This window comes from Ilyonectria robusta, assembly GCF_021365365.1.
Source record: "Ilyonectria robusta strain PMI_751 chromosome Unknown BGZ61scaffold_19, whole genome shotgun sequence".
NCBI classification, from domain to species: Eukaryota; Fungi; Ascomycota; class Sordariomycetes; order Hypocreales; family Nectriaceae; genus Ilyonectria; species Ilyonectria robusta.
Window position 1 is genome coordinate 411,828 of NW_025764453.1, and position 19,073 is coordinate 430,900.

General features: G+C 55.9%; 7 protein-coding genes across 7 annotated transcripts; 4 read left to right on the top strand and 3 right to left on the bottom strand.

Annotated features, from left to right (window-relative positions):
• Nucleotides 1-1,176: 1,176 nt before the first annotated feature.
• Nucleotides 1,177-2,335, bottom strand: BGZ61DRAFT_520603 (uncharacterized protein). Its single transcript, XM_046252458.1, has 3 exons — nucleotides 1,872-2,335; nucleotides 1,458-1,751; nucleotides 1,177-1,393 (listed from the first exon to the last, which is right to left on the bottom strand). The coding sequence occupies exons 1-3, from the start codon at nucleotides 2,088-2,090 to the stop codon at nucleotides 1,277-1,279; spliced, it is 630 nt and encodes a 209-aa protein (XP_046100349.1). The 5' UTR covers nucleotides 2,091-2,335; the 3' UTR covers nucleotides 1,177-1,276.
• A 6,900-nt stretch (nucleotides 2,336-9,235) lies between these two features.
• BGZ61DRAFT_481664 (uncharacterized protein) lies at nucleotides 9,236-10,924 on the top strand (the record flags this gene model as incomplete). The annotated part of the gene is made up of 1 exon (XM_046249318.1): nucleotides 9,236-10,924. One exon carries the CDS (start codon nucleotides 9,236-9,238, stop codon nucleotides 10,922-10,924), a length of 1,689 nt encoding a protein of 562 aa, XP_046100350.1.
• Nucleotides 10,925-13,346: 2,422 nt separating this feature from the next.
• Nucleotides 13,347-13,878, top strand: BGZ61DRAFT_73934 (uncharacterized protein). Its single transcript, XM_046257033.1, has one exon. The coding sequence runs from the start codon at nucleotides 13,526-13,528 to the stop codon at nucleotides 13,805-13,807; it is 282 nt and encodes a 93-aa protein (XP_046100351.1). The 5' UTR covers nucleotides 13,347-13,525; the 3' UTR covers nucleotides 13,808-13,878.
• BGZ61DRAFT_457503 (Ctr copper transporter family-domain-containing protein) lies at nucleotides 13,720-14,899 on the top strand. Its single transcript, XM_046246656.1, has 2 exons — nucleotides 13,720-14,512; nucleotides 14,565-14,899. Exons 1-2 carry the CDS (start codon nucleotides 14,028-14,030, stop codon nucleotides 14,671-14,673), a joined length of 594 nt encoding a protein of 197 aa, XP_046100352.1. The 5' UTR covers nucleotides 13,720-14,027; the 3' UTR covers nucleotides 14,674-14,899.
• Nucleotides 14,900-15,482: 583 nt separating this feature from the next.
• Nucleotides 15,483-16,207, top strand: BGZ61DRAFT_457505 (uncharacterized protein). The gene has a single exon (XM_046246657.1). The coding sequence runs from the start codon at nucleotides 15,768-15,770 to the stop codon at nucleotides 16,128-16,130; it is 363 nt and encodes a 120-aa protein (XP_046100353.1). The 5' UTR covers nucleotides 15,483-15,767; the 3' UTR covers nucleotides 16,131-16,207.
• Nucleotides 16,208-16,312: 105 nt separating this feature from the next.
• Nucleotides 16,313-17,161, bottom strand: BGZ61DRAFT_73941 (uncharacterized protein). Its single transcript, XM_046257034.1, has one exon. It carries the CDS (start codon nucleotides 17,039-17,041, stop codon nucleotides 16,595-16,597), a length of 447 nt encoding a protein of 148 aa, XP_046100354.1. The 5' UTR covers nucleotides 17,042-17,161; the 3' UTR covers nucleotides 16,313-16,594.
• A 120-nt stretch (nucleotides 17,162-17,281) lies between these two features.
• On the bottom strand, nucleotides 17,282-18,285 carry BGZ61DRAFT_360627 (MADS box protein; the record flags this gene model as incomplete). Its single annotated transcript, XM_046241193.1, has 3 exons — nucleotides 17,282-17,569; nucleotides 17,682-17,816; nucleotides 18,034-18,285. 3 exons carry the CDS (start codon nucleotides 18,283-18,285, stop codon nucleotides 17,282-17,284), a joined length of 675 nt encoding a protein of 224 aa, XP_046100355.1.
• Between the last annotated feature and the right edge of the window lie 788 nt (nucleotides 18,286-19,073).

Here is a 19,073-nt window from a genome sequence, read left to right on the forward strand (position 1 = left end):
TCTCTCTGGCGTGACAACCACCCACCCTGGCGCCCGCCCCCCTTGCAACCCTCTGCTATTGTCGCCGCCTCGCCGCCCCGCCGCCCCAAGCGGGCAAGACGACGGAGGTCCAACTGGGTCATAAGCCCACCAAAGTTTGCCCCCTCAGTGGGGGAACCAGCTCGTTGGAATGGACGTGGGATGGAATCAGCATAGCACAGCTTGCGCGCCCGCCGGTAACCCGTCTACGGTCTCCTCACCAGGTCCAGTCCGGTCGATGAGAAGAAGCACGTACGTACTATGTATGGATACGTACGCAGGACTCCCCGTCGGCGCGTCCGGCAGAGTGAGGTACGATTCGTTCATCCTTTTCGTACTCCGTCCTAGATGTCCAGTGCTGTCACTCTAGCTCTCGCCTTCAATGCACAAGGGGGTGTGCGATGCGGCTGCATCCAGTGAGAGCCAATCCCAAGAACCAGCCCATAGCATAACTCTCCGGTGCTTGCACAGACGCTCCTCGATCTGGCATAGCCCACCTTCAGCTTCCCCGTTGCTCCAATAAACTCGGCCCGGAATGATCTGCTCATGGAAAACCACCCCCTGGCACCTGCACCACACGCTCACACACGCACCACCTAGATTTCCCAGAGTGTGTGTGCACGCCTGCGCCAGGTGTTCCCTCGTCTGCTCTCTTTTTCGTGAACAAAATTCATATTTTCGTTCTTAATTTACTCTCAATTGCCGTGCTTTGCGATTGCGCTCAGTACGAAGCACACCTTCAATTAACATCCGTACCCCAGTACCGATCGGGTCCCGGGATGGGCGGGTCTGTGCAACAAACAATACGTATTCTCTCTTGGTGAACCCATTGATATTACTAGCTCTAGTGGTGGATATTGGACATTTTGACTCAGGTCCCCGAAGCCCGCATATCCCGCGCCATGGACAATACGTACTCGCAGTGGCCACAAGTACGGCATGGATGTGTTGCCCATGTCATTCATCCTGGTCTTGGCACCGCCGTTGATGCTAGGGATCTTGGACCGGTGTCAGAGGTTGGTTGCGAGGCCCAAAGCTGTCTGCCATTGCATTAGCTACGGCGCTAGCTGGCCTCTTAGTTTGTTGCCTTTGAACTGCCGGCCGTGCTCAGTGGTCACATATCCTTTACTTTTACGTGACTTTCCTCTTCTCTATCTGCCTTTGTTGGCGTCCGGGGGGAGCCGTGATCCGGATTCCCTCAACAAGAAGCGCTAGGTACCTAGTTGGTAGATCCAAAGCAGGTACTTGCTGCACCTACCTACGCAACCGAGTTAGCGCGGGCGAGGCGATCACCGAGCAGCTTGACCAAAGCCGGGCCTGGTTTCTGCAAATACCATCGACCACCATTGAAGACACATTCGTCGCAACATGTAGACTAATTACTAGGGAGGGCAAGTACGTATTAGAAAGCGCACTTTCACAATTCACACCACACACACCCGCGAGCTAGCACCAGATCCAACACACGGCACGCCGGACGTGGCATCCGCGCCCCTTCCACCCCCCGGCCTGTTGCGTAGTCGGCGCGCCCCGGCAAGCAGCCCGCAAGCCCAGCAGCCAACCAGCCAGCCATCCAGCCCTCTGTAACGGTCCGTCGACGACGAACAGGATGATCCTTCACTATCCTTTACTACAGATTGCCCAGGCATCGGGAGGGCGTTTTTAACTACACCACTAGGGGGGGTAGCCCCCAGATTGCGGCTTGGGGTTGAAGACCTGGCCGTCTTGGCCAACTGCCAGTTCAACAGCCAGATTTGATGTTTTGCCATGATGCTCCGAGGTGCCGAGGGTCAAACACACGCCGCAGCACACGGCGGGTCGGGGTCCACGACGACGAGAAACGTCGTACGTACCAGCTTCGTACCCAGTTGGGTACTCTCACCTGAAAGCTTGCATGGGCCAGCTGGTGCGTGCGAGCATGACCCCCAACCTTGTTGTGCGCCAGCCAATCTCGTCCCAACGTCGAGTCTCCCACCAACAACAACAGTGCTGCATCCAATACTCAGCGTGTACGGCTGAGGTACAGCGTCGTCGTCCGCGCTCAGCAGGCTGCCATACATTGGCAGTGGCATCTCTGGTGGCCGGCCGGGGGCGTGACGACTTGGTCCCCGCCAGGCTCATTGAAGCCAAACCTTCCTCTCCCCCCTTCCCCCTTGTTGCCATCGCCGTCTTTGGGTTCGCATTGGTTAGTGCCAATGCGTCGACACTGCACTTGCATCGCCGTAGCTTAGGCCCAGACTCAGCTGAGGTGCATGGACCAGGGGGTGACAGGTGGAAATGGCTCAGCGTCGTCTCTGCATCCGTGCTGTGACGCCTCCTCCTCCGGCCTCTGTGCGCAACGACGCCACCGAGAGCGCGAGCAGCTGTCGCCGGTCCATCAATATACCACTATGCAGTCCGTACGGTCCATTGGGTCTGGGGATCTGAGCTATTGGATCCCGTGGCCTGCAAGTGGCCATCCACGATCCATCGCACAGGCTGTCCCACAGATCATTGTGCGTCCGATGCACCCATCCGCTCGCTCGTCGTCATGTCCCGAAAGGCCAAGCGCCATCGCCGAGGCGTCAGAATGACAATGGGAACTGAGCCACCGAGAGCAATAGGATGCGGTTACACGGCACGGGGGCACGTCCCGAGCAGGAACTAGGACTAAGGTCAACAGGAGAGACAATTTGTGTCGAGCTGTCACTATGCCTAAAATTGGAACCTGTAATCTCTCTATCTCTCGCGAGCTGGCCGATTACGTAGTCGATTCTTCGATTATTGAAGCGCGGATTCATGATATGAACCTCCAGGATGTGGTGCTGGGAAGGGTGCTTACTCACCAACCCTCCCCGTTCCAATTCCAGCAGCGACTGGAGTGAGACCTCGTCACATGGCCAAGCTCGTCTAAGATTCCCAGATGCGGGCAAGGCTAGCAGTCTTGTCTCGACCTTAATCTCCTTTCCGCCTAGCCCGTGCGGGAGAGGCATTGGGGTATCGCGACTGGGAGTCGGTTCTCGGTCGCCCCATTGCGGTATGGTATGGGGCTCGGGCTGGATCCATCAGCCACGTTCGTCGATCAACGTCGATTCATTGTCCGGAATGAAAGATTGAATAGACCATTGCCGCCATGGCTTGTCAAGGGCCCAGGCTTGTTGGTTCTGTAGGCTCGGAGTTGCCATTCAGAAAAGAGGTGTTGGGCTTAGTATGAGGCCATCGCTATTGTCGCTGAATCGGGGCCGCAATGGGTACATCGCCCCAGCCACCAATCGAAGCTTGGGACGAGATGACAGCCATTGTGGCAACCATTGTGGCATCCATTTGGCTGGCCGTGTGCACGCGGGCCCTCCCATTCATGTCTCTCTGACCCGTCTGCGTCATCAACCTTGTTCAACGCCATGCATTCAGTCGCTTTGGAGGATTGTGCCACCGGGTTCCCTTCCCATGGTACCGGGCTTGCAAATGGGCTCGAGGGTGGTGCGCCTTCTGATGGTGGGCTGCATGCCACCGCTCCATGGCGACAACGTTGGCATTGTTGGAAATCGTTGCCCACACAAAGGCGTCAATCATCCCTAGTCGTCCCTATCGCGGGCGTTCATTAGACATGAGCCAGCAGGTATCCACATTGAAATGTCTCTGATTATTCTACCGGAGAACTAAGAACCTTTCAAGCAAGACCGTTTTGATGTTCCCTGGTCAAATCGTTGATGGGAGGGGCCATGGCTTGAAGAAGGGCCAGAACAAAGGCATCGTTCTGCGGAGCACATCGCCCCGCCAGCGCTCTCGACGTAGCACTACGGAGCATGCAAGGGCGACCACCTGGCAATGTAATATTGGTATAATGGATCCTGTATGGAGGGAGCCCAGCGATTTGGGCCCATGCCAAACACCAGACCCAGGCTTGGTCAACCATGTAGAGATGCGCGGCAGCGGCATCTGCCAAACGACCATGTAGGGGCCCCTCGCTCTGCTTGATGAAGATCTCGGGCCCCATTTTGTGGATAGTTTCGATCCAGTCGGCCGACTTGCAGGTTGATTCCAAGTTTGTTTACTGTCACATGCTTGCGCTCGCTCTTCTCCGCACATGAAGTCATCGTTTGAAGATGTGAAAGCTCGCGCAATGAGCCGTCTACTAAGGTCCGCAGTAAGACAGCCTAGACGCACTAGGCATCACGAGGGTCGAAGGTGTGCCCTGCCACAGATCAGTTAATAAATGTGCCGCTAGGGTTTGCACCTTGTTCCAATAGAAGGCAGCCAAACTCCCCAACGAGTCCATTTTTAGGAAGGTGCTAATTCGCTGTGTTGACATTTATTCACGATGATGGCACTTCCCATCCACCAAGAGTGGCTTGTCCAGCTGTCACAAGGAGCACAGGCTGACTAAGGTGCTTAGCTCGTGCGCTGTACTAAACCCACACTGTGGTGCACACAGCAATCCATCCGCACTCCACACGGACACCCAGATGGTGCATGGATCTCGACCAGCCCCTGTCAAGAGGCTGCGGAATGCTGCCGCCACAGTCAAAGCCAAGATGTCCTCGGGAACCCCTTTCTGGGGTCGGGACGCCATAGGCAAGCCCGGTTAGCCGGGCTGGATGCTTGACCGTGGGAGACAACCGAAATCGATAGCTTGCTGCTTGGGCTTCAGGGTTTCTCCAAACATCATCGACGTCCGGTCTCAACGAATCTCTACTTCGCTCGGTCGTTCACCGACGTTTTCGGAATGGGCGAACGCTTAGTCGCCCCTTCACTTTTCCGGGACCAGCAATTGGATGTTACCACTCAGCTAATGCTCAATCCTGAGGTACGAATATACCAAAGTACTTCGCACGTAGTAACCTCTCACAGCCTCATCGCCAATCAACTTCGATCGGAGGACCAACGGAATTGACCCTCGCGCCCCCCCCTGGTCGACCTGGACGACAGGCCAGCTTCATCGTCTCCGAGACCCCAGTTGACGGACGGTGAGGTGGGACAGCTAATGTCTCCGGTGACTTAACTCTGGACAACGACACACCACTCCCATTGTGGACCGATGGAACAGTTGCTGCGACTGGCCCCTAGGCTCAATCAACACCCCATCGTCCGTGAGATGCCTCTGCACGGAGCTCCTTCTGTCATTGCAAGAGTCGCCAGGATGTCGCGTAAACCAAGGCCGGGTCATGGGTTGCTCTGGGTTGCACCCTTCGTGCAATCTGCCCTCAACGCGCAGGAGGGAATCGGCCTCATCCAGTCAATCAACTGTGGCGATCTTGTCCTGTCCAGACGAAACACTGTGCCATGTGCCAGAGCAAGATCCCCAAAGCCAGGGGCCTCTCCAAGCTAACCGCAAGCCATCCGTGTGCCAAACTAACTTGGTGGCCCACCAGATTGATGGCGTCTCCGTGGGTGGGGCCATCCCCCCAGAGAAGAGCAGTAGGCGATAAGGCTAACGGGAAAAAACGTCACGCCTATGCAAACTCCATTCGTTAGCACATGAGTCTAAGCATTGAGGGAGCGGGGATCGTGCCATAAGGCGGAGCACCGTGGGCCTTGACCAAAGATCGAGACCATTCGACCAAGGCTATCCTGGTCGGCCGTCGCAGGCGGATTGCTCTTGCATCCCGGTAGTACGGGACGTGCCAGATCCAACGCCCCACGTCGCATGGATGCAGATTCCTCCTCATCCGAGGCTATCGATGTTTGATCATGAAAATCCTCAATTGGCCGGTCATGAGTGCAGTCAAGGCTACCCGGGGTCAAGGCTACCCGGGGTCAAGGCCCCCCGGAGAGTCGTGCCACCCAGATTCCGTCTTAGGCTATACGCGAGATTTGGCGAGCAGGTGAGAGAACAAAGTCGTGTTTGATGCCAAGCTCTAACGACATGCACAGGTGTTGGTGTGGGAGGAGACCTTCGGCTCAAGGGCAACTTGAAGAGACCGGGCCTGAATCAGGCCTCATCCGTTATTACTGCTTTCCAACGGTGCACAGTGGAAATAGCGATTGAGGTCATTCGTCTCCGCGGCCGCCTCGGCTCGCGCAGGCAACCGGGACGGGGCTGTCACCGATGCACGTACGCGCTGAGCCTGGAGCCATCGCAATACACGGAGCTGTTGTGAAAGCGTCACACGACTAGGGACAGGACGCAGACAAAGAGAGATTCCATCGGGGGTCAGTTGCCAGGTCCGTACGAGGGACATGTATGCAACCCAAAGCCTCGGGACCGACCAGTGCGGGTGGCTGTGTTGTTTCTCCAACTGTCTCTCTCAAGTTCCCCATGTACGACACACCAGTCGACTGAATTGGGCTACAATGCTGTGCGCGGTACTTCCACCACGACATGTGGACTGCCGGGAACTGCAGTCGCCTCGTCATTTTTTGCTTCTTCTCCCACCACAGAGGCACTGGGGCTAGATTACCCACCCAAGCGTTTAGCATCGCAAGAGCAGATGGACCTGCATGGGCAAATGTGATGCCTCATTCACTAACCTCTCGAAGTGTGGATGGGGAAACCGTTCAGCACGTGGAGCAGCGTCTTGGCTGCTGAGACTTGAGAACAGCTGAGCGCTAACAGCGCCTTCTGCAAACCCCTGCTGGAGGGCCTCCGCGAAGGGACGGCGATGTCTACCAGGAGAGACAAGCTCTCGGGGACCTAACGAGGTTTGGATTTATTGATTTTGCCAGGTGATGTCGGCCGCTCTGTGTGGCTCACTAGCAACTCCCTTGATCAGGTTTGCAGAACGGGGCACACATCCGGCCAGCATGAGGCCTGTTGGCACGGTGGAGAAATGCTCTCATCGACGCCCTCGAATGGCGGATGATCTGCACTCAGGATCCCTGCGCCGATCGTCCCTGGTGGCGTCTCTCTCCCAAGCCCATCGACAAGGCTTACCGGGCCTAGGCGCTTTGTTGAGACGTTGTGTGTGCCAGCCTTCTACTACCAGGCCGACCTTCAATTGAACTCTACTCCTCGACGAAGTATACGAAATTTCGGATGGGGAGCACAGCGGCCAAGGATTCAAGGGCTGGGACCAAACGTGTCACACCGTCAGCCCGACCTAATGTCTGAGCTTGAACACATGCACACAGAGTCTAAGGAAATGCCCAGGGTACCTGTTTCTGATTGGTTATGCATGGTCTAATCCCCTGTCTCAGTTGGGGACCATCGTGGAATTACTTTTTTCTTCCTCTTTCACTTGCTTGTCCCCCGTCGGTCTCGATCTCTCTGCCTTGGGAGATTGTCTGGAGACGAATTGGCTCGAGAGGCACCTGTGTGTTTACACCGGGCCGTCTTGGCTGGAGGGGAAACATTTGATATTGGGAGCTTGAAGTTTCTCATATCATGTAGCCTTACGGCACGGACATAGGGTCACCGTACCCAGGGATGTCTATCCTGGACGCCAGCAACGCAAAGGCTCACCCGAGTAGAGTGACAGCCCGGGCGCCACACGCGCCCGGAGCGCACTACCGAAGTACGTGCAATCTCTGAGGGGTACGTACCACGCCGTATGTACAGAGTAAGCCCACGCCGTCCGCCTCCCAAATGCCGGGACCACTCCTAAGCCCTAGGGGCGCCGCGCCAACAGGCATGTACAAAGTACAGTGTGCCTTGTGCCTGTGCGTGCATTTGCTTCCTTGTGCTCGCAGCTTTAGTGCGGCCTCCCAGCGAGCCGTTATAGGCGGAGTGGCGGAGCGGCTGAGCTCGTTGCTTTTCAGACGCGGATCATTGGAGGGGCGGGCTCTGGTGTGCGCCGAGCGAGATTGGGTTGGGCTGAAGGATTGCAGCACTGCAGGAGGGCGGGTTGAGGCATGTCAGCTCCTGGGCTGCGTTCAGCCGTCTTGAATCAAGGGACTCGAAGGACGGGTGGCTAGAAGGATACGAAGCGAAGTATATGCAAACGGTCCATGGTAAACCCCGGCGAAAACGGGAGGTTTGGCGTCTCAGCCGTCCGTGTGGTCCTTAGGGAGAGCGTTTGTTGCAGCTTGTCTCTGGACTTGGCTCGGAAGGCTGGATCAACAGCCGGGAGATTCAAGGCTCGTCCCGGTAAGGAGATCTATCACACCGGTGTTGATCATGCCGCAACCGTCCCCTCCGCGGCGCTGGGAGGCCTGTCTCCCGGGAGAGACTCCTGTGCAGCCGGTCACGCAGGTCGTCATCGCCGTGTCGTTGTCGTCGTTCAGCTGGGTGGGCTAGTCCTCGCTCGGCCGTCGGTACGCTAATGCCGTCGAGCCCAGCCCCTCGGGGCGCGGCTGTTGACTACCGGTATTGGGTCTGGAGAGTGCGGGTTGGTGCAGGAGTTGGTTATAGGGCTTGGTGGCTGACGAGGAGCTGGAGCTGACGGGCCCCAGCGCATTGCAGCAGCATGCCTGTTGTTGAGATGGCCATTCAAATGACGTCTACTTTGGGTCGTGCGGACCACAGTTAAGGCCGTCGGGATGGCATCAAGGCACACTATCCCTGCCCATCTCCTCAACTAGTCTCTGCCTGCCGGCCGTTGGGGGTAGATCCCGGAAGACTTGCCGTTGACCCTACGAAATCCAGTTTTGGGGACAGACTTACGGAATTTGCCATGATGGCAGACGATCCTTGCAAATTGCCCATCTCCGCCTGACTTACTCCGTATTCCACGGCCGCTCACCCTCCCCGCCGGTTGCGGAGGGCTTGGCTGGGGCACATACCAGGATGGGTGACATCTCATGAGAGCCCATTCCCACGGTCCACCACGGCACTCGGGTCGTGACGGCAATTGCGTGCACTAACCCGACTGAACAGAATATGCTTAAGTTCGTTGCTTGGCGAGAGAGGACGGACTGTTTTAGGGAGTCGGTGCTGTTAGGGCCCAACATGTGAGGTTGTTGGTGCTGTACTCCGGGCTGGGAGTTGGGGCGATTGTAAGTCGGAGGCGGCGCGTGGCCGAAACGATTCCGCAACCTTCGTCTGCTCGGACGTCCGAGTGGTGTATCAGCAGCAGCAACAACAACACTTGGAGCCTCAAATGCGCTTCACCACCCGTAAAAAGACGACCTCGGACCGTCTACCTCACCGAACTGCTGCTCCTCTTTCCGAACCGAAGCTGCAAGCATTGCGAGCAGCATGGATTTCCTCCTCCGCCGTCACGTGGCTCGGTCCCCGCAAGGGCCGAGCAGTCGGCCTCTTACAACCATCTATATGAGCCGATGGATGCATCATGGCTGTTGCTTCCTCGTTCCCTCGAGCGGGGTTGCCAGTGTAGCTTCGAGAGCCAATTCCTGAATCATGGATCGCCTCCCTCAGGAAATCTACAACGAAATCGGAACTTGCTTTGCGGACGAGGAAGAGAACCCGAGATATGTGCTCTCGTCCCCTCTAACCGTCGAGCGGCCGGCCCTCGCCACCATCTCACGTCCGTGGCAGCAGGCAATCGAGAAGCAGACGTTTCGGAAGCTTCGTCTGAGGAGCACCGACTTGGACCGGTTTGAAAAGACCGTCACGGGCAGCCGCCGACGCTTCCTCAGCGGCATCCGGTTCGTCATCGTCCTCCCCGGATATCCCGCCGAGGCTCGCGGCCGGTTTGAACGAGAGGCGGACCGGCAAGCCAACAATAAGGCCTTTACCGACGCTGTGAACGGCCTATTTCGCATCCTCAGGTCCTGGGACGAAGGCAGAGACGCCCTGGAGACCGGGTACTCTATCCAGCTCGATATCGAGGCTGTTTACTCCCCCACAGATGACTTTCACAACGGCAGCCGCGGTGCTCCCCGTCGCATCGAGCGACTGGATGTGGCCGAGCTGGAAAACGAAGAGGAAGTCCGTCGTCGTGACTTGCAGGACCGTCGTTTCAAGTATTCTTACATCCAGCTGCTTCACCCGGTCGAGCTGCCCGTGGTGCGAGCCATCGCCGGGTTCAATACGACCGTCATGAAAAGGACGCTCGCCCATCGAACGGCGGTGGATATCGCGGCCAAGCTGCCAAATTTGCGCAGCGGGAATTGGTTCATGGACGATACCGAGCAGCGTTATCCGGCTATGCGCCGCTCCTGTCGGCATCAGTTAGCCGAGGTTGTCCGAGACGTGTTGCCGGTTGCGGCATCGCTGCAGACGCTCCACGTCTGCATGAGCCAGGACTTGCTCTGGAATCACGCTTGGATTCCAGCTGATTTGACTACTGTAGGCAAAGAGGCCTCTGATCCTCTTGGCCACGCAATTCGCGAGGCCACAGCTGACCTCGGAAGCCTCAAAAGCCTCACAGTAACAGGATGTCTTGACGAGTCGCTCCTCTGGCCGAGTCCTAGTTCGGGGCCTTGTCTCATTGAGCCGTTCTGGCAGAGGTTGCAGCGCCTCGATGTCCAGTTCAACATGACGACGCCGTCGGGAGGTTGGTACTTTCGCGCGCGCAGGCCGGGCGATAACATCGACCCGCCGCTTGCTGCGCGCTCGACTATCCTGATGCCCCCGGGATACGGATACAGCGAGGAAGAAGACATTGCAGCAGCGCTGCGATATTCTGACTCTGAGAACCAGAGACTGTCAGGCGCCTCCATGTGTTTGTTTCGATGGGTGCCAGACGAGGAGTCGCTGGTGCCCCTGATCGAAGCCTTCGGGCGAGTCTGCTCCCAGATGCCGTCCCTGAAAGTTGCCTCCCTCATGACCATGATTCACATCTCGCTGGAGGTTGGGGCAAACCGGCAGGTTCCGACTCGTTCGCCTTGGGGGGTCTCGTATGCTGCTCCGGGTGAGGTATTCCCACAGCAGTTCCAGCTTGACCCTGCGTACCGTGAGGACGGAGGGCAGCGGAGGTTGCTCTGGGACGTGAAAGATTGGCAGCCGCCGGGTCATCTTAGGAGCGTCATGGCCGCGATTGGACGAGAGCGGTATGGGGATGAGCTTGCCGAGAAGAACGTCGACTTCTGGGCTGCGGTCATGAAACCCCGCGAGCTTTCCCGGTTCAGATGCTCCTACTGGTAAAACTCAAAGCCGGAAGGCAGAGAGATTTATGGGGGATTTTGTGAAGGACACGTTGCACCGGCGGTTGATACCTCGGCATACGGCTAAGTGTGTGTCCATTAGCTTGTCTAGTATATGACCGGTACATGTGCTTTATTGGACATAGGATTTCAGGATTTTTATTTTGCATCTGACCTTTCCTTAGTGCGGTATTGGGATATCTACTGATGCATGATGAGAGTTAAGGGAACTTGAGGGAATGGACACATGGCTGGACGAGATATTTGGCGACACACACGTAATCCGTCTTGGTTCAAATAGATTATATCAAGGGATTTAGTGACTGGGCGCGGGAAATAAGCTTCCAGTGGTTCATATAGGCTTGGTAGGTACAGAATGGAACCTGTGTAAATGGCAGATTCGTGGTTCGATGCATGTGGCGGAGACTTTCTCCGCTGGGTTCTGTGATAGACACGCCAGACAAGGATTTCTATTGTGAATAGCGTTTGCTAGGTCGGTAAGTGCATTAATCGGAGGCCCGGAAGTGTGTATGGTGGTGTGGTTCAAGAGCGGGGACACATTGGAGCGATACATGATAGTTTCTGATCGCGAGGCGTCATTCACTACTTGATAGCTGGAGGATCGGACAAGACACCCACCTTTGGATACATATCTTCCATTCCGTCATATTCCCTGTCCGTCGCGGTTTAGCGGAATAAACAACTTCCAGCTCAACATATCTATCGAACACAACTCGTGCTTGACAGCTAACCTATACCACAATACCGCAACTTAACATCACCATCGGGATTGGCGGGACCCTGTGCTCGTATGGCGTTAATGAATTCATCATCACAATTATCATTATCATCGAGTCTTGGTCATGTTCCTAAGCTGGGACCAAGACAGCGGGTCAGAGACTGTCTTCGTGAATGAACAAGTTGCTTACCATCCTCAAGCCTCATAATCACGTCCATTACCAACGATCAATGTTGCCAAACCCGCCCATTGTAGTTGAATCAAATAACTCGGCAGTCGTGTTCGAGTCTCTGGGTGAGAGGATGAGTGTGGGGTAGGAGCAGACCATGCTCGTTGCTTTTAACAAGGGTCGCCGTTGGGATCAGCGCTGATCCAATGTCAGCACTCAACCCAGCAGCGCATGAGAGAAGAAGAGATTCACCTGAACATGCAGGTTTCGTGCTCACATCAGCATCCAACCACGGGTCCCCACCTCGCGGTCCAACAAGAAGTAGCAGTCGTCGGCGGACGGGCCGAGGGCCGCTGGCACCTGTGCGCTTGGCCTCCAGGTTATCGTGGATATGGCGTCGGTTTGAATGCACACGCACTGCGTGTGGTCCTACTCGAAGTAGTCTGTGAGTGTCTTTAGCTTGCCCAGCTAATCCTTGAGCGCCGCTAGCACGCAGGGGAAGTAGCTGAGCCAGAGCTCGCTGATTGCTTGGCTGCCAGCCAGGGCGACGTCCGGCGACGATGATGACGATGATCGAAGAGAGGTTCATGTTGTGTTACTTATTGTCAATTCGTGGTGGAAAAAGATGGCGCTGAAGTTTGTAAGCTGGCTGCTTCTCGCAGGCGATGGTGTATCTTGTTCTGCCAACTAAATGTCCTTTGAGAGTCAAATTTGCGACGTCCCCGTATCACATCTAGCGACTACATCGAGCATATATAAATGCACCCGGCCTCCTTAGGCTTGAATTTAGTGAACCACAGGTATGAAAGTCTCGGTACTAAGTTGTCACTGTTGCTATTGCTGACAGGTAGAGCAAACTGCGAATCCTTGTGGGACCATGAGCGAGCGGGGTGGTTGAACGGAAGGCTCACGAGCCTAGTTCATGGCCGCCGTGGATGTAGAACATTACACGTTGGAGATGAATAGTAACATTGGTCCCGAATTAGAGTAAACCGCACCGGGCGTAGTGTGGAAGTTGAATGCGGTGGAAGGTCCGGCGGCCAATATAGACTCCTCGTTGGCTGTGCATCAGCAAGGAGAGCTTGTCCGGCGCCAGCATGAAATACGATTGGTCCACTCGGACTTCTTCATATCCTCGGATGTGTTGGAAGGCAGTTGACACTATTCACGAGTTGGTTTTCGGTGAGACTCGGGGTGTGCAGAGCGTCGAGTCTGGGAGAGGCATGACATGACAATGCAGCATCGAATCTGCTACGCGGTGCCATGTAGGACGATGGAAAAGCGCACATGACGGTGGCAGATCCCTTTGGTGTGCCACGGGAGTGAAATTGGGTCATCAAGCCGGAATTATGGTTGAGAAGCTATTCTCTGCGACGTGGCGATCTGATCCTTTGATGGAGTGGCTAGGTTGACATTAGGATAAAGTTCCTGGATAAGGTCGTTTCGACAGCTCCTTCAGCGGCCGGCTTCTTTCATGGCCGATAAAACGTGCTCAAGCCCGCTCAAGCTTGCTCGCGCCAATGCCGGGCCGTGTCATGGCGCGACGAGAGTGCTTGTGGTGAAACTCGAAGCATCACTCGTAGCATCACTCGATGCAATCAATCAGGAGCTGGGCTGTGGAAGCGTCGTCAGCGCCAAGCTACGAGCATGTTTGGAGATTTATGGCTGAGGGCGCGGTTGCGATTAGATGAGAGATGAGACAGATGTGCGACTCATTCCTGGAGGGCGGCTTTTCCCTTTTTGTTGTTGTTTGGAGGTTGTTGTGTGTTGCGGGAGTTGAAATGAACTGGGTGCAGAGAGATACAGTGGGATGCACAAAATGGCAGGTACCTCGGCCATGTACCGGTACCAGCAGCGGAACGGCGGGGCCAAGCCGGACTGGGACGCTCCCGGCTTCACATCAGCAATGCGACAAAGCAACGAGGTTATTTGCGCAAGAAAAGGGCCTGTTGCCAGCAAATATTCCCCTGTGTTAGACCGAGAATCGGCGAGCTGCTACTAATAAAGACGTTTGGCAGATGCGGTGCAGACGGAGAGTCAAATACCCGAGGCTCCCCCAGAGACAGAGACGGAGACAGACTTCCTAGATCCAACGGCTCTTCATCATCAACAGCTTCATTATCGACAAGTAATCCCGTTTCTCTCACCGGGACCATTAGCATCTTTCAACTTGGTTTGAGACCGAGCCATCTCAACATGACCTTCTTCCCCCGCCACGACATGACCGACATGGACTCCGACTCCAGCTCGTCCAACTCGTCCTCCGACTCCCACTCCACCGCCAGCATGATGACCATGATCTTCCAGACTCAGCGGGAAACGCCCCTGTACGCGTCCTCGTGGACGCCCTCCAGCGCCGGCGCCTACGCCGGCACCTGCATCTTCCTCGTCGTCCTCACCATCATCGGCCGCCTGGTGCTCGCCTTCAAGGCCGTCCAGGAGGCCCGCTGGCTCGACCGCGAAGCTGCCCGCCGCTACGTCACCGTCAACGGCAAGATCCCCCTCGCCGAGCAGATCTCCGTCAACCCAGACGCTCGCCAGATGACCCTCTCGGCCAACGGCGCCGAGGAGACCGTCATGGTCGTCGAGCGCAAGCGTGGCGTGTCGCGGCCGTGGCGGTTCAGCGTCGACCCCATTCGCGCGCTCCTCGATACGATCCTTGCTGGAATCGGATATCTGCTGTAAGCTACCCTTGACGTCTGGTGCAAAGGACCCAACTGACTCGCGACACAGCATGTTGGCCGTCATGACGATGAACGTGGGCTACTTCATGTCGGTGCTGGCCGGTGTCTTCATCGGCAGCCTGGCAGTCGGTCGATACACGCAAGTGACAGAGCATTAGATGAGACTGAGCCACGACTCGCCATAACCTTTCGATTTTTTTTCAACAGCATCATCTACAACATACAAAGAGGTTTTGCGCAGGCGTAATGGGCCTCTGTCAACGAGCGGGCATTCTAGGCGTTTATGAGATTTTGGCGGATACACACGGCTTTGTCGCCTGGGAGACAAATGCGTCATGCGATACGGCAGAACAATCAATCAACCAATTGAACTTTCAATTAAACATATCCAAATCATGGACTCGCCTGGTGTGCTTATTCTCTTCCGTTCATCTCAGTCGTCCCGGTTGGCAAGTAAGTACCTCGAGTACAGGTACATGGCCCGGGACCAAGGCACCGAAAACCTTCTCAAACCTGCTCACGCCAACGCCTGGTGCAGCCTTAGCTTCGGACGCTAACCTCCCTATCGTAGCGACCAGCCAGCTCGACGTGCCATGAAGCCGAGCTGCCTTAATCAGTAAAGGTCTTCCTAGTCCATAGGTTCCTAGTCTATAGGTTCCTAGTCCATAGGGCATTGGCAGATACCTATCTATCGCTTGGGAGATAGTAGAGAGGATGGCGAGGCTCGCAACTAGGTGTCCTCAAGGGTGTCGATCCATGTCTTTGATCAACGACACTGTTAAGACAATGCATCATACCACTTCGGCTACAACCCATAAACGACAAGGAGAGATCGATTCATGACCAAGGTCCTGGTTAGATTCAGTCACGATGTTATTGCTAGTAAACGATCCCAAGCACCGCGCCTCTTATTCATAAAAACGCATACTCGGCCAGGTCCTTGCAGGATACACCTTCAAAGACCTATCGCTCAACACGCATCCGCAGTCCCCAAAATGCATGGATAGATGACTCCAGTTAGTCAATGACTTTCTCAATTGTGTATCCTTGTCAAGGGCATGCGCCCGTATCCTTGTAACGATTGCGAATACCCAAGAGGCCAAGTGTCTCAACTCGACCCATAACAACGGGCTTGTATCCCCAAACTTTCAACACCACCTCCCGTCCTCACGCCCTCGCCCTCACACCCTCCCGAAAAGCAATCCTGCTGCAAATAGAATCTCCCATAAGCAAATTTCCTCATTCTCACCTCATGTCCCCTCACCTCAACCCTCTGCTAACCCGTAACAATAACCCCTCCCCACCAACCTACCCAACAAGGAAAAGCCGTCCCTCTATCCGCATTCAGCCCAAAAAACCACACATCGCTCCAAACCAAACCCCTTCCGTCAACGAACCCATCCACGTCATCTCAAAACCCATAAAAACAAAAATAAACAAGAATGCCAATCCCTCACCCCCGTTAATATCAAAAAAAGGAAAGCTCTTAATCATCTCTTCCAATCACGCCCGCCCTGCCTCCCGAAAACGGCAAATCGACTTTGAAGTCCGCCACCCACGCGATCCCCTCCCTAAATCGCAAAGCCCCCCTAGACTTTTCCTTTTTCTGCACTGAACTGACACCCCAAGACCAGGATCCCGATGCATTGACAATCCAAGCTCATTGCCTCATTAGGAAGTCTTTAAACTTACAGACGGTAAAGGTCGTTATTGACCTATTCCGCCCAGTCATGGAATTCCACCTCGAGTAGATTTGGATCCTTGTCACCACGCAAATAACCCAAAGACACTGCAAGTGCGCTCCATACCGTAGTTGAGGGATAATACCCCATTTCACATTAATTCTTGAATCAAGGAAATTTCTTCTATAAAATGGAAGAAGCTGTTATATCATACACGATCCCGCCCTTCTCCACCTATTTCGCCTCCTCCACCTCGTCCTCATCCGCCTCGTCCTCGTCCCTTCTTCAACGGCTTGCAAACACTCAACCATATGCGCTGTTCATGGTTCTCGACGCCGTCAATGGCGAAAAGTGCATGCAACAACGTGGTGCGGTCAAGGAGAGGGAAGGGTCGGTGTCAGATCCTGTGGGGTTCAAGAAAATAGTCCGTCGTCTTTTGGCCCATGATAGATTCGTCAAGTCCATTTCGAGTTCCCATCCATAAACATTCATGCTCTCGTTTGCCTCCATTCCCATCCCACCAATAAACCCTTTGGTAAATTCGCGAGTCAGACGCGCCTCTGACGCCACCCACCCACCCGAGGGCTCGTCTGTCCAGGCCCAGAAACGACCTTGCGCGAATGCCCCATAAAGAGAATACACTTTGTGAACGACCTCGAATGCGAGAAAGGAAAGACACGCAAGGCTTGCCCCAAACACACTCCGAGTCCCGAAATGTTGGATCCGCATCACTCCCCCAGCACACGGGCGGCCAAGCCAGTCCTGCAAGGATCGGGGCGAATGACAACATGTGGCGTCGCCCCGAACGATACAAGCTGACCAAAGAGCCGATATTAAAAGCCATCGCGAGACTGATCAGACTTGTTTGTGTGGCCTAGAAGCCATTGTCGCACCGGGAAAAAATGGAAGAAATTCAAGGGAAAATGCAGGTGGCAAAATCAACACCAAATCAACGCCATATCACCGGGACCTCGCAGATTATATTGATGTCCAGTGGGATGCGCAAGGTCGGAAGGCGGCGTCTCGGGAGAGCATTGAGCGCCGGGTATCAGAGACCAAAGGTTCATCTTTGGCTTTGTGGTCTTCACGATTGGTGGTGGTTGCTGGGAGGCATGCCTGGTTGCGGAGGCATGCCGGACCCATAGCCCTGATTCCGTTGTTGCACATAGCTCTGATATGCCAGGGCCTGCTGAGGGTCCATGGGCATGTTGGGCATGTAGTTGCCGGGCATGTGTGGTTGCTGGGGCATGCCAGGTCGGCCGCCTTGAGGGGGGAGGTGCTGGTTAGCAGGCTCCTCAGGAGATTCAACCTGATCACCGCCGTCGATGCCGTTTTCGTTGCCGGGAGTGGGCTCGGGAGCGTTCAGGCACGCCTAGACGACACGTTAGGATGTTATTGGCAAGTGCGCCTAGGGCGCGCGGGGATGCGAGCAGTGTCGGCAAACCCGAGGATGCGATTCCGCTTTCAAAGGGAGCATTGCGTACCTGAATCAAGTTCTTGCCCTCGGCCTTGGTGACAAGCGGCTGCAGCTTGGGCGTGGTGAAGGTGTAGACCAAGCCGGTCTCAGACACGACCAAGAGGAGTACTTGGGTGCCGGTCAGGACTGACAGTTCGTAGGCCTGCGTCAATGGGATGCATGGTCAGCGATAGAACTCGGGAAAAGGGATTTCTCATCGGATGAAGGTGCATCGAGAGCTACTGCGTTTGACGCGACACGCGCACTGGGCAGGCTCGTGAGGCGCGCGAGTGGCAAACGCAGGACGCTGGGAGAGGCGTGTGGTGATGGGGTTTTGGTGGGAACATCTGAAGGTGAAGTCGCGGGACAAGAGAACGGACCTTCTTCATGATACCAGCCTTGCGCTTGGAAAAGGTGATGTGTCGACGAGACTTGTCGCTGATGAACTTGATCTCAATCTTGCGACGCTCGCGGCTGCCCTTCTCATCATCGTCGTCCTCATCGTCGGCGGCGGCCTGTCGCTGACGCTTCACGCCGCGGGATTCCTGGGCTGCGCTGCCATTGCCGACGGCGTGAGAGTCGTCAAGCTCGGTAGGCGAGGTCTGGTCGTGTTGATCGGTGATGTCGGCCATGGCGTAACGGGTTTGGATTGAGAACGTCTTGTATTACTGCGACCAAAGGACGAAAAAAAAGGTGGTGGAGATGCTGCTTTGAGCGTGGTGCCGATGGATCTATACTGGATCTGGCGTGGGAGCGGAGAGAGGGAGGGAGCTGCGGTGCGCTGCCTTTCTTGTCGCAGAAACCTGGTTGGGCGCGCTGTGCTGGATCGAGTCTGGTCGGGGTGCGGGCGTGGGTGGCGCGGCGGAAGGAAGCGAGGCAAGGCGAGGCAAGGCAGGCGAGGCGAGGGATTCGGCTTAAGCAGGTCGCTCTTATTGCTGTTGCGCGACTCTGGGAACCTGTGGCATGCACATGCAATTGCCGGGGCGCTTGACCGCACAGGGGGAGGGGGCGATGGGGGGTTGACCGGGGCTTGGAAGGCGCAAAGGCGAGCGACAAGGAGGGAGGAGGGAACGTGGAGCGGGGGGACCCTCTTTTCTTGGCTCTGCTGCAGGCTCCGGGGAGTGGAGGAAAGCCTAAGCCTGCTCGGGGAGGGGGGGATGAGAGAGCAGGCAGGCTGCTGGGGATTGCTAAGCCTGCTGGGATGGAAGGTGGCGGGGGGGCCTGGTTGCTGCAGGAGGAGGCGGCGGGTGGGATGGGATGGGAAGGATGCAAGGTCCTGAGCTGCCCAACCACACGGCGTGTCTCGCCTGTCTGTTGCTGAGTTGGGGAGTCAGCAGTACGTACTGCGCGATTGCTGGTGCGACCGGGATTGCGCGTGGTGGGTGGGTCGGCGCTTGAGGGGGTGCGTGAGTGCGTGTGA